The sequence below is a fragment of the Halichoeres trimaculatus genome, unplaced genomic scaffold, assembly GCF_033239565.1.
Source record: "Halichoeres trimaculatus isolate MK-OKI-2021-1 unplaced genomic scaffold, fHalTri1.1 fHalTri1_scaffold_17, whole genome shotgun sequence".
NCBI classification, from domain to species: domain Eukaryota; kingdom Metazoa; phylum Chordata; class Actinopteri; order Labriformes; family Labridae; genus Halichoeres; species Halichoeres trimaculatus.
Genome location: NW_027437195.1, coordinates 22,886,488 through 22,901,242, shown reverse-complemented (window position 1 = coordinate 22,901,242; position 14,755 = coordinate 22,886,488). Strand labels below are relative to the sequence as shown.

General features: G+C 40.9%; 1 protein-coding gene across 1 annotated transcript in view; it reads left to right on the top strand.

Annotated features, from left to right (window-relative positions):
• ppp2r3a (protein phosphatase 2, regulatory subunit B'', alpha) overlaps positions 1-5,424 on the top strand; it is a 31,122-nt gene extending 25,698 nt beyond the window's left edge. Inside the window, exons 6-12 of the mRNA XM_074691971.1 lie at positions 335-578; positions 1,033-1,081; positions 1,172-1,261; positions 1,350-1,525; positions 1,630-1,748; positions 3,686-3,792; positions 3,953-5,424. Coding sequence (XP_074548072.1) covers positions 335-578; positions 1,033-1,081; positions 1,172-1,261; positions 1,350-1,525; positions 1,630-1,748; positions 3,686-3,792; positions 3,953-4,049 — 882 coding nt within the window. The 3' untranslated portion in view covers positions 4,050-5,424. The remainder of the gene's footprint in view (positions 1-334; positions 579-1,032; positions 1,082-1,171; positions 1,262-1,349; positions 1,526-1,629; positions 1,749-3,685; positions 3,793-3,952) is intronic.
• Positions 5,425-14,755: the final 9,331 nt, after the last annotated feature.

The following is a 14,755-nucleotide window of genomic DNA, read 5'->3' as shown; positions in this document are numbered from 1 at the left end:
AATTTATTTATAAATTATAATTAATTACTTAATTTTTTATTTATTTATTTATTTATTTGGGGGGTGTGTGGCTTTAACCTAAATCTAAAAAAAATTGACAAAAAAAATAATCACAGCAATGCAATTAAATTCAGAATTTTGTCCCAAATTTTGGAGTTTTCTCTGAAATTTCCCAACAGTCTTACTGAATTTCATCTGATTGCAGAGACTGAAGTCACAGTTTTCAGAGTTTTTTCAGAATTGTAAGAAAAAGGGCAGTGTTGACTTTATATATAAAGCCAGCATGAATTAAAAGTTTGCTCATCAGTGTCATTTGGCTGCTCTTCTGTCTCAGGTCATCCAGAGGATATTCTACGTGGTGAACCGCTCCTGGACGGGCCGTATCACCATGATGGAGCTGCGCAGGAGTAACTTCCTACAGACTCTGGCCCTGCTGGAGGAGGAAGACGACATCAATCAGATTACTGACTACTTCTCCTACGAACACTTCTACGTCATCTACTGCAAGTTCTGGGAGCTGGACACTGACCACGACCTGTACATCGACCCCAAAGACCTGGGGAGGTACAACGACCACGGTAAGGACGACTCCAGGAGCAGAGGGTTTATTTCCTTCAGATTCGTTTCAGACCAGTGGAGGTTACTCCTCAGAATTTTAACTCAAGATTTCTAGGCTTAGGGCAAAATATTACAGCATTCAGAAATTAAAAACATCATGGTTAAGAGAGAGATGTGATACTGCTGTCATTCATGATGTGTTTTGCCTCTTTGTTTTAATATCAATTTGATGCCAGGAAAGAATCAGACACAGATGGTCTTTGGGTTCTACTTTACTGATTTTCATTCTTTTTGGCCCCCAGCTGGTGCAAAAACAACAGTTTGTCCTCAGCTTAACACTTTAACGCTGTCTGATGTATGATGAACTACAGTACCAAATTCAATTAGCTGGCTCAGCTCTCACGCAAGGGACTGTATACACACCAGCTTGTCTCTGCGTCTTTCAACTAAACTCATTTATTCGTTCTCCGACAGCGTCCTCAAACAGGATCATCGAAAGGTTGTTTTCAGGAGCCGTCACTCGGTGAGTAGGAGCACACAGCAACACAAAGGAGCTTATTTCCTCACCTTGATTGTGACTTTGGATTTGACAAGCTCTTGGTTATGTTTCCAGGGGCAACGCCGTGCAGAGAGAAGGTAGGATGAGCTACGCCGAGTTCGTCTGGTTCATCATTTCTGAGGAGGACAAGAAAAACCCCACAAGGTAACAGTCAGTCACTCAGCACGGAGCAGCTGTCAGAGCATCATTCCTCTGTCTACGTGACTAATCAAGTGTTGTTTCCTCTCTCCAGTATAGAGTACTGGTTCCGCTGCATGGACACAGATGGTGATGGCATCCTGTCCATGTTTGAGTTGGAGTATTTTTATGAGGAGCAGTGTGAGAGGATGGAGAGGATGGGCATCGAACCGCTGCCCTTCCAGGACCTGCTCTGCCAGATGCTTGACCTGGTCAAACCTGAGAGCCAAGGTGAGTGAAAGTTTATTTTTTGATCCCTGACGACTTGTCTTCTTGTCCACCTGTCCTGATCTTTTGCTTCATCCGTGTTTGTGTCCATGTTGTGTTATTTACAGGTAAGATAACACTCAGTGACTTGAAGCGCTGCCGGATGGCCCACATCTTCTTCGACACCTTCTTTAACCTGGAGAAATACCTGGACCATGAACAGAGAGATCCATTTGCTGTGCAAAAGGTGATTATTGTCATCCTTTAAGCTGCATTATGAAGCAGGAACTTTGAATTTGGTGCAGTGAAGAGCTTTTTTTAAGCTCGGCTAACAGAACATAAGCTAATCTTGACACTAGCCAACAAATCTCTTTACAATCCACCTCCACTTCAACTCTTTTATACTGCATCTAATTTTATCACTGTCATAAGAGTTGTCACTGATGCTAGCTCTGTTCTGTACTCCTGGGGATCTTTGCTGATGCTCTTCCTGCCTTAGCTTCTAATATGCTCCTTTAAGAGGGAGGGGGTGTGACCTTCTCTTAGGCTTTGGTAGAGAGGCTTCCAGAACAGCCAAATTAAAGTCACTGCATACAAAAAATGATGTGTGATTATGGAATATACGCCTTGTCCCTGCTGCGTATCTTAGTTGTGCTTGCCAAGTGTACCTTGCCAAAACACATCTTTCCAAAGCGTGCCAAAGTAGAAAAGTGCTGCCTGTGCACGGCACACTTGCGGTCACACTGGCTAAACAAACTAGACTTTTGGGTTGACACATGCTTGGGAACTATAAGGCTGGCCGGCGTGTTTGGGGCCTGAATGGCTGTGGTTAAGGAGTTTTGACCAATTGAAATCAAGAATTCAACAGCATCTCAATAAACTGTATGTTAATATGTTTGCACATGAATAATAATAATAATAATAATAAACTTCATTTGTATAGCACTTTTAAAAACATTCGTTTACAAAGTGCTTTGATGGCAGGAACACAAGAGTTTAACATCAAGGAAAAAAAACAAAAACAAAAAAAAAACAAAAACAAAGAAGGTTAAATTAAATCAAAGAACATTTAAGACAAACGCAAATGGCAAAATGAAATATAGAGAGAACATAACACAAAAAGAACCTAAACCGCAGAAGTGGGCACAACGGACCAGGCCCAGTCGCTAACCATAGACTCAGAGGAGGCCCGACCTCACAGGGCTGGAGACACAACACACCAGGGTACAGCAAAACACAAGTGCAACTGTAGCCTGATGGTGTTATCAACAAGAACGGGTCCATGTCCAGTGACTCCAGCCCCATGAATCAAAGGGCCCCCTCCATAAATCATAGGAACCCAGACAATACAGGAACACTGCTACATAAAATGAGACTGTGAGGCCCAAAGTAAGCCAAAATACATAAATAGATAAATAATATTAATAAATAAAATACATTAATAAATGAATAAAAGTAGGAGACAGCAATAAAACAAAATATAGATAATAAAAGAGACAGAACAGTAAGACAATACAAGATTAAAAGAATGACAAAAGATGAAGCAAAGATAAACAATCTAAATAAAGGTAATTAGAGACATCAGTCTGTTAAGATAACAAGAAGTCAGTAAAGTATGAAGAAACTAAAATTATTGGAGCAATTCCTACAAGTAAGAGGATAAAAAAGACTAAAACACAGATAAAAGTAAAGGAGACTAAAACACAGAGAAGGAAGCAAAATAAAAGAAAGACTAAAAAGACTTAAAAGACAACATCACATAAAAGCAGTTCTATAAAAGTGAGGTTTTAAAAGTGACTTAAAAGAAGAAGAGGAGAGGTATACTACCTGCCTAACATACATTTTTGCCAGCAATAACTATTCAAACTATTTGAAACTGACTGACCTGATGTCTTTGTAAGAAGTTTCTGGGCTAATTTTGGAGGTAGCATGTCATGTCAGTACTGTCTTCTACCTAGAAACACCTCAGTACCAGCCTATCAATAAAAAAGGTAATGTATAAAGCAACGGGAGGCTGTGCAAACAAGTAACTCAAAATGGGATACCTGTTTTATTGTTTGGACCAATCAGATTTAAGTTTTGATTTTGATTTTTTTTAATATAGATCTTTTGAATTCTCTTCCAGTCATCTTTCTTTGTCAGAACTTTCATGACACTGACGATCTGCTTTTTGTGTTGCTGCAGGACATTGATAGTGAAGGTCCAGAGCCGTGTGATTGGGATAAATACGCCTCGGAAGAGTATGAGATACTCGTGGCAGAGGAGACAGCAAACGAACAGCTACACGAAGGGTACAGCACATGATCATCTGCATACAGTTATAACACATTTCACCTTTATGTATCGCTGATGTTTTTTGGTCACGCGTGGTTGGTATGAATGTCCAGGAATCTAAAGAGTTAAGATGTCGCAGGAAAGTGACCCACTTCCTTTATGTGTGTCATCCTCCAGGTCTTTTGATGACGACTATGAATCAGAGGAACTCCAAGTCACAGGAGACATTGGGAATAAAATGGACAAACTGGTTATCTCAGACCTGACAGCATGAAACTCTGAGGCTCTTTCTTTCTGTCTGTAGCAAACAGGATTAAAGGGGCAGACCGTCTCTTTGGATGGATGCATCAAAGAAAACATGGATGTGAAGATTTTTGCATCTGTATTTCAAAGACTCGGCGCCTCCTCGAATGGACTCCACAGGTTTTTTTTGTGTGCGTGTGACTTTAAACCAGAACTGTGCAAAGTCTGGTGCAATAACAAATCTGTATCCAAACAGAAAACACTGTCACTGCCTCCTGCCGTATAGCAGCAGTGAGATGTGTTTGATAACATGAATCGAGGTGAAATGTCACTGTAAAAATGTTTTTATTGTAAATTCTTTTCAGACAATCCTGCTGGAAGACAATCATTGTTGTTTTCACTGTACTATAAGCAGACAGACAAGCTGTCAGTCACACAAATGGACTTAAAAGTTGTACATAAAAAGGGATATTAAGAAAATCTATTGTTTTAGGCACTGCCAAAATCAGCTGCTCACTTGTGATCCACAGACAGACACTGCCGCCACAAACCGGCTGCCTGAGCAGCTCGTCACTGTGTTTCTTGTAAAGGAAGTCATTAAAACCCCCCCAGCTCCTCAGGGAGGATTCATGTCACAGTTTGAGTGACTGTAACAGCACCTCTCTGTGGCCACCCTCTGCTACTGCACGTGCATGGTGCTGCACAGCAGGTCCAAGAAGGGGTTGACTTCACAGCCTGAGCTGCTCTATTCTTAGCGCAGCGTTATTAGTGCTCCACTCATGGACTCTATTTTTAATTATTTGTATAAAAAAAACGTGTGATTTAACATACCAGCCATTTCCTACAGTTATTTCCAGTAAGTTCACACACATGAAACTCTCTGGTAGAGTTGGTCACACATTTCCATCTGTAACATTTGTAACAAGGCAATAGACACGTAGACGTATGTGTAACACGCAGCAGCACAGCCACTCACTATTTTTTATTCATATCTTTGTTGTATATGTACAGAATTGGTTGTTGCTTTGGGATTTTTCGTCAGTTTTGCCAAAATGACTAGTACTTTCTGAATAGAAATAGACTGTTTGATTCTGAAACACTTTGGAGCCCATTCTCCCTTTAACACCAAAACCAAACACAGCACAGAGAAAAGAGTCAGACACCCAAATAAAAAAAGACACATTTACTCTCAGGTCTGCCCAAGTATATGGATAAGGCTGGAGGCCAGGAAAAATTTCAGACTTTTTTTTTTAAATCTGACTTCAGGTTTAGAAACTAAACTATAATTTCAAATTCCAAGAATAAAAGAAGCCAGATTTTGGTCTATGTTTCAGAATTCTGAAAATTAAGTTGAAACTCTCTAAGAAATACAGCATTTTCACCTTAATCTCAAATTCTAAAATTCTAAAATTCTTAGATTTAAGTCAGAATTTTTAGAGAAAGCACGTTTCATTTTTATTTTTTTAAGACTTCTGAGAATTGTGTCAAAAATCAGAGAAAAATTTAGAGTTTTCAAATTGTGCAATAACATCAAAGTTTAACGTAACTTTAACACTCAGACCTCTGTCAGAATTCTGATTTTTTTTTCTTACAGTTCTGAGATTAAATCCAAAATTTTGGGATAAATCTTGTGATTTTAACTTTTTTTCTCACAATTTTCTAAAGTAAGAAACCTGACTTTTTGAGTCTCTTAGAATACAGACTTTGGAAGCCAAATTTTTTGTCCAGAAATTGTTTTACTAGCTCACGCCTTTTTACTTATTTTCACTACTGAAAAATATCAACTGCAGCCACTCTTTACAGAGGTGATGAATCACCAGTTACACAGAGAGACATGTTGCATTTTAAATTCTAAAGTTAGCTTTTCTATCTTAAATTTTGGTTTTTCTCTAATTAATCTGCAAAATAATCTACAAGTAGATGCACCGATTGAGATGAAGTCTTTCTTTTTGGGTGAACTGTCCCTTTAACGCCATGATTTACTGTGCTGCACTCAGAGGGACAGGTGGGAGTGTGTACACTGCCCGTACTGTAATAACCAGGAGCGTGTGTTTGCTTATAAATCACTGATAGAGGGGTGTGTTCTAGGAGTGTGTGATGTGTAGCTCTCAGTTTCAGGCTGTTTATACGCCGTAGCTGTTGCCATGGACGTGTGTTCTCGGGGTCGGTGTGTGTGTGTGTGTGTGTGTGCGCACTCTTGTATAACTCCTTAATTAGGTATGGGACAGCTTGTGTCCTCCAAATCCACTGGTGTATACCTCTTTTACTGGCACTTACTGTACACACACACACGCACGCACACACACACACACACACACACACACACACCACTCATCTGTTTCTTTGAAAGGGAAAAGCTAGGGGGCGCTGTGAGGTTTAAGGACCCTCAGTGCTCTTTGCTCTACAGCCATTGTAAATGTGCCTGACTGTGTTTTAAACTATATTATATTATAATAATAACAGTAATAATAAGCCATTATAGATATAACGGCTCTGGTTTCTGATGTATTTTCATGCTCTGTAATGCGGTGCCACTGTGTGGCTCGGGGCGGGGAAGGTAAATTATGTTCGTGTTTGTTTGTGTGTTATATGCACAGTGGACTCCATCAGCAGCAGAAGACGAAGAGGAATCCTCTGGAGGACTGATCTGACAATCACAAAAATATGGGATTAATCTCAGCTGGAGACCTCGGGACTGATGTTTCACTGCTGTGGTCACACACACACACACACTCACACACACTCACACACTGGCTCATGGAGAGCTGCTCCACCAGAGGAACTGTCGACTGAAACAAGATGTCTCTGGTTGATAACTTTCTGGCTCTGCGTTAAAATGTCCCGATGCTCATAAACGCAGCATCAGACGAGGAGAGAAGCCATGCAAGACTTTTACTTTGAAGTCGAGTCTCTACTGAGAGATGAAGAGGGGATACTTTTACTTTGAAGTTTTGTCTTTATTGTGAGAGGTAAAGACTTTTACTCTGATGTACTTCCTCTGTGCAGAGGAGACTCAAGTGGGATGTGTTCAAATCCTGGAGGTTGTATTGGCATGGTTTTATTTCAGTAATCCTTTTTTTTCTTTCTTTCATTTCTTTCTTTCTGTCTTCCCCTCTTTTCTTTTTTCTTTTCCTTCACCTTTCTCTCTACGTTCTTTATTTCTCTGCTTTGTCCCATGTTATTTGTTGCTTTTGTCTGAAGTTTAAAGGTTCAAATAAAGAAATAAAGACTATTACTAAACCTAGTGGATTCCTCAGTTACTCACGAGCATCGTCCTCCGAACCCCTCACACACACAAACATCTTAGTCACACACACTCACGTTCGTCATCATTCCCTCCTTGTGCACACACGCTGTGAACTGAACGTGTTTGTCTGCACTGGTGCGCAGTCAAGTGAACTTTACAGTCCTTCAAACTGCTGCGTGTCCTGTCTGGGCGTTTGAACTTTTTACCTGGAGACAAACTTCTTTGACATTTTGGTTAAAGGTGTTGAACTGTGGTATAAAATCTTCTCTAATGGGCATTTAGTGAATAATTTCCTGTTTTGAATGGACTCTGGGACACTTCAAGGTAACTCATGGTTTGTTTTCCTCTGAAGTGCAGGAAGTGATCCGATGCCAGCTCACTTCATTAAGGGTTCTCAGACCCACAAGGCTTGGACTGTGACTTTGAAACATGACGTAAACAGCTCTGTACTGAATCACTGCCACTGTCTGGTGGCGTCAGTGTTGTCATGACAAACATGAGCCAAATGGGAATTGCCTGGTGAGTGTGACGCTTTTTTGATTGTTCCCCCAGCTGGACACAGATAGGAGATTCCCCTAGAACTGCATTCCATGATTACGAGTTGAATGAGTCACTCGCTTGTTGTTTTTCACCTAGTCTTGGTGACATTATAGTCCCTGTTCAACTCAGTGGTGTAACTTTCCACAAGTTCTCACTCTGGTTCTATCGAGAGACTCACAGTTTCTAAATGTTAACCGAGTCTATTAGCATTTAAGATGTAATCATTAAAGAGGGCATGTCATGCTTTTTAAAGGTCCGATATTATGCAAAAGTCACTTTATTAAGTCTTTTAGTGAAATTTGTGGCTCTTTGGCTTTCCTACCAGCCCACAAAATGTGATATTTAATGACAAAACCTGTATTTAGTAGTGCTTGTGAATGTAAAATACTGACCTAAAACGAGCTGTTTGGATTTTTGGGATTTGCCAACGTCAGTGATTCCCTTTTTTGACCAATCAGGAGCAAGTCTGACCTGATTGGTCCACCGGAGCAGATACCCCTGAACCCACCCCCCTCCCCACTGCTGAAGTTGAAGGGCCATCACTGCTCTGTTTTTGGCTGTAAACAGCCACATGGTTCCATGCACAAGCTTCCCATCTCGGAAGAAGACAAGACTAAGAGGCTAGAGCTAGAGCTCATTATTCAAGGAAATGTGCCAGCTACACTCAGTAAAACTGTGCATGTGTGTGCTAGTCACTTCACGACTTTTCCAACTTTAGACAGTACAACAGAGGGCTAGCAAATAGACTGGTCCTGAATCCAGACACATTACCAACCATCAGCCAACAAACCTCGGACCCTGGAAATGTGAGTATTTTAAATGCTGTGTGCTGTGGAGCAAATGTAAGAGCTTTTCCTCAGTGTCCTCCTGTCTCTGTGTTAGCTTCAGGATGCTAACTTTAGCTGCGGTTAGCCAGTTGTTTTAGCCTGTAATGTTAAGGTAAACGAGCTTCGCTGTTTTCTAAACACTGTGCACTCGGTGCTCGTGGCGCTGGTCTCAGTGACACTGAAGAGCGGGGCAGTATCAGCGGTGACTCATTTACATATGAAGGTCACTCCCACTAAATCAGAGCGTTCTGAACAGAGGGGCTATGAGAGCCTGGAAACAATGCTGCTGTGCTTGATTTATTAGCTTTTTGGACCAAAACATGTTACTACTATTTCATGAAGACATCAATGATCCATATTAAACTGCAGAAAAGGAGCAGAATATGGGACCTTTAAAGCCTTCTCTCTGGTATCCAGGCAGTAGCTTGATATGAATTGCATATCATTTAGGAAACCCTCATTTCAGCCTCTGTCAGAAGTACTTTGCTTTGGCTGCTGTATCTATAAGATTCCTGCTCCACAAACCCCCTTCCTTCTGATTGGCCAGCCCTCATGAGTCCTATCGAAGGTTGAGCTATGCCCAGACCTTGGTGTTTGAGGCCAATGCATCATAAACCAGTTTGGACATCATCCTTTCAGCAGGATCTTGAGAAAATCATGTGAAGATCTCATGCTATTTTTGTGAATGGGTTGTATTGGACAGCTGATGCGGGGAATTCTCCTCAACACATGACTATGTGGCAGTTTGAAGTTTGAGGGAGTTCCTAATATAGTGACTTTATCAAAAGAGCAAGTCTCGTGAAGATCTTGTGAAGATCCCTTGACAACCTGGGCCAAATGGTTTCATTTCTCTGAGCAGAAGATAAAGAAAAGGAAACAGTCCTTAAAATTAAGATTGACTAAACTACAGAGGAATGGGTTGTTACGAATGTCATTTCATTTTTCCCCTTGAGATTCATGGTTCCCAGATAATAGACCCTTACAACAGTTGAATTCCTTAAGTGTCTTTTAGGGACATCAACAAATTTTGATTTTCATCTTTCCGATGAAACTTTTTGACAGTTTTACACTTGTCTAAATTTAAATTTACCTTTAATGGTGCCCTGAGGATGAACCTTGACAACTTTGATGTTTATCTTAGTTATTTTATGTATTCATTCCAATGACTCTATCTACCACAGATAACACACTTTGTTCTCTGGGGAATTATTGACTTGCCTCTAAAGAATGTAATCCATGGCGAGCACAAATGAATGTAGGCAGAACTTTCAACTGGAAGTTCACTGTATCAATACGAGGATTGTCCTGGGAATGGTGTAATAGTTGGCACATCTTCACGCTGTGATCTGTGCAAGAACAATTTGCCTCCCATCAAAGGTCAGAGTTGGCTGGTCATTGTTTCAAATGGCACTCAGCTGGTTTTCCACAAATGTCAGGCACCAAACAATTACCAAACCAGATCACCACCCAGCCTCCCTGAGTCATGGGCATGCCAGTGCCATGATTACCACCTCCCACCACCACCCCACGGAGGTGTAACCAGGCCATAGCGATGTGATGTAATGTCGTGACTGGAAGGCGTTCTGTAAGTTTGAAAACATGATCTGATTTGCAGAGTTTGAACGAACACAGATCTCTCCGGAACTTGGAGCCCTTGGAAAAGCTGAGCAGAAAACCCCTGGAAAACTTGTGAGGAAACAACTGGAACCAATCCATCTTGTTAAAGAGAGAAAGGAGACGGAGGGATGTGTACAAGCACCAAAGCGTCATGCTTGTTCCAGACATACCACTGATACCAGAAACATGAGCGTTGGGTAAAGCTGCATGGAAAAGTACTAAAACAAGCTTGAAGGCGAATGGAACCAATTCATGACATCAAAGAGAGACGGAGAGTGCTCAGGAACAGACGGCCTTAAATCAGGTGCTCCAAGGGTTTAAGAGAGACCAGATATATGTACCAAAAATATCAGTACCAGCCTTTAAAGGTAACATTTGTAGCCTTTTGAGACATAAACCCTGGTGGAAGGATTTACAGTCAGTAGGTCCATTGGTCAGTCCACACATTCAGTCCAGACTCTTCGTTCTCAGACTAAAATTCAGACTCAGAGATACTATGTTGTGTCCATGATTTAGTTAAATCCAACAGAGCAGGTGGCTGTAGCTCACACTAATGCTGATTTTCACTTGAGTCTATATCCATAGTAGCTTTACACCTTTATAGATTTACATCTCAAAAATACATCCCTATTTCCTCAAATCGGTGTTGAAGAAAACTCTTATTCCAGAAGCTGTCTGAAACTTTCCATTCCAAACCCCCTTCCCTCTGATTGGCCAGCTCTCTTGAAGCCTGTCATGGGTGGAGCTATGTGCAGACCTTGGTGTTTGAGGCCTGGCTCTTCCAATGTGTCACAATAAATGGGGGACTTATGTAATGACTTCATCATTTTAGCAAGTCTCTACACAATCTCAGGGTGCAGATAGCCTAGTGGTTTTGGTTGCACGTCTTGAGGATCACCCTCGAGCGGTAGGCCCAAGTGCTAATCCGTCTTGTGGCTTGGTTCCTCCATGTTATTAAGATTTCTCTCCTTAAGAAAGTATTTTACTCTCTCAAAGATCTCGCTTGCTTAGGCTTATTCATTTTCTTATATTTTAAATTTCTACTAATTTTTTCTCTTTATGGGGGGGTGTGAGGAGTTTAAAAGTGATCTTGAAAAAGGATCCCTGTTCTAGATATATGCCTAAATGTAATCCACACTTTAAAATGAGATTATCAGCACCACTATTGCTGGTTACAGGTTATTTTAATTTGCTACTTCTTAGCTTCTAGTTCGGATCGACCAGGACCAGACTGATTAATGGCACCTCTAGGTCTCTATGACAACACCATGCTGACTGACAAAGTGTAGTTGTGCGAAGAGATTTCTGTGATTAATTATGTAGTGATGGTTGACACAGGAGCCGAACAGTCAGACAGAAAAAGGACAGAAGAGCAGAAGACAAATAAATGGGAGTGTGATACAGCCCGAGCTTAAGGCTAATTAGCTTTAGCTTGGGCTGTATTATTCTGCAGTGGTCTGTTCAAACTTGAGAGTCTATCAATAAAATGAAGAGTGAGGTTACGATAGCTCTGCTCGGTAGATGACTGGCAGGACATAGCTAACCAGGATTTACTAACGTTACACATTATGGACATGTCTTTAGCTGCACTGAATATAAACGGCTACTAAACTACTGACAAACGGATAATGTTTACTTCTTGTTACTTAGCCTATAGATACATCGAAGCACTGGGCTGACGATGTCGCTGACATATAGCCAGCTTGATGTCACGTTTCAAACCGTAGCACTACGTAACTATACTGATAAACACCTTACCTCATTTACTTCCAAAAGAAACACACACCTTGCTAAAAGTAATTTACAACAGTGTGCAGAGACTCCGGGCCTGAAGGTTGCGAGGCAGTCCAATTAAAACAGATCCTCCTCATAGCATCTTTAACTTATATTTCATTAAATAATGTTAATGTAATGTGATAATATGACATGTTAGTTTACATAGAGAAAGTCTAAGGTCATTGGATGTGATTTTTATGTTGTATTTCAGTGACTGATTCATAAAAACTGATCATATCCTCAAGTTAACCAGCTCTGCTCTCTTTTTCCAGACACCTTTACACACTCCCGTCTATTCCGCTGAGATGCACAATTCTGGGCATGCATGCACACACCACAGACATAGGTGAGGTGAGTGTTTGATGTTCCAACCAGCTGCCTCTGCAGATCTCTATGGAAAAAGAGAGTGATGGGATGTCGGGTAGAGAGAGGTAGACAAAGAGACAAAGACTGAGAGGGGAGAGAGGGAGACAGCGAGAGGCAGAAAACGAGAGGCATGCCTGCTCTTGTTGGTGTGCAAAGGGCTTTGAGTTGACTCCTTTGAACTTATGATGAGCCAAATTCCAGCCTCACATCTCTGGGAGGAAGTGCCTCACACACACATACATACACACACTAACATATGCACACACCATCATGCTCCATCTGAGGCCTCCGTGCTGCCAGACACCAGTTATCATCCCTCACCCGTTGTCTCAGATGAGCATTTCTGCAAACATATGCACACACGCACTCTTGTAGACTCAACATACACACATAAATACATGCATACACACACAAACACACACGTATGCATGTAAGCATGGAGCTGAGGGATAATTAACATCTAGAGAAACCACACAGAAGATATGGCAGCGATCCAACAGTCCCTTTTCCTGCTTTCCCTTCTTTGCTTTCTTTGTGCTATAAGAATATACAGTTTACACTATCATATGGCTGGACGCATTCCACGCACTTCAAAGACCTCTGCTGAACTGAGCGAGCATGATTACAGGGAGGGCTCGATCTGAAGGCAGAGGGAAGGAGAGACGAGGGAGAGAAAGCAGCTGGGTTGGTGGTAAACATCTGGTGCTGGTGGAGGCCTGGCGCTGACGTTGAGGGGAAATAGCTGCACAGGATCTGCTCCATGCAGTCACTTCTCTCCGAGGATCTGATCTAATGTGACTGGCTGTCTATAAAGAGCTCCAATAAAAGCGCCCAAAGTATTCCCTCTTTCCTCCCTCTAACAGGCCTACTTGAATCTTCTCCTCTTCGTAATCCTGCACGGATCGGGTTGTCTAAAACCTTGGGAACAGCATCCCCGGATTGACTTACGGCCGCTGTTGCACAACAATTCACTTGTCACTGGTTTAAAATTTTCAAAGCCCTTCCCAAACTCATCTGTTTCTCTTTAGTTTCGACTGAACAACAAATGCAGCGTTCACATAGAATATGTGATCATCCATATTTGCTGGATCATCCCCTGAGGAGGATCATGTGATGAAATTTAAAGCTCCAGATCAGCAACTGAAACAGCAACTGGAGCTTCAAACACTTTTTTCTCTTACTGTTGTTCTAAAGTTATTTCATTATAAATTTTCTGATGTTAGACTTATATGTTACAACCCAACCATTTAGAGAGCTTTTTTTGACTTCTATGTGGGTGATTCCCACCAGAACTTTGGTATTAAGAGCAAAAATCCATCTCAATACAAGCTTTGTTCCTTTAACTCTGCAAAAACTCAGCTGAAGCTCGTGTATTTGTGTCGTTGATAGTCAAAATATACACTTAACTGTAAGCAACACTATCACATAAAGTTCAAATAGAAATCTCATTTCATTGTACTTCAGAGCTAATTTTTCTGCCAATGAAGCAAGAAAAATTTCCCAATCAGTTCCTGCAATGGTTGAAACTACTGCAGCTTCTTACAAATAACTCAGGCCTAATTTTAGTCTTACCCTTTCTTGGAATTAGATTTTTAACTGTACTTGCAAAGTCAGTGTCACATACTCACATTTGTAAGGAGATAGTTCTGACATGGTTTCAGACAATGGCTGTTTTACATACTACATGTGAATGTAGTATGAAGTAGGCACTGCATACTGCCTTCTGCTTTTGCATGTAGTATGTAGTATGACTGTTCTGTTGGGTCTGTTTTGTAGTATGCTAATATGGTTTTCAGTTTTGGAAAATGGAGCTACAGGTGATGGATTCAATTTTACCTAAAAAAAAATAGACATCACAAACCTAGGGTTGATCTTGTCATTTTAGCTATTTTGTTAATCGTATCATTGCAGGATCTTCGCATTCGATTTTTAATATTACACCAAATATATATCGTTTACTGAAAATATATCTGGAAGTGATTTTTATTTTTACAGCTGATGGAAAAACCAACAAGCAGTAACAAGATTTACTTGTGTTTCTTTTGCATCACTTTGCTTCTATCACACTGACAGTCTAACGTTAGAGTTGTTGTATTGTAGTTATAATGCTGACTTATTCCAGTAGATGGCAGTAATACACCAAAACCTGCCACTCACATACACAAACAGCGTTAGTGTCTTGCATTGTGGGAAACAGTTTGCATCCGATGCATCCTGGGATTTTTGGCATACTGCAGATTTTGCAAGTTTTCACATACTGCTTACTACATACTTAATTTCGGCCAAATTAGTCAGCACAGCTTGTGGAGTTGGCGGTTTGGTAAACAGCCAATGACCCCAAGAGTTCAGTTTTTACAGTTGAGG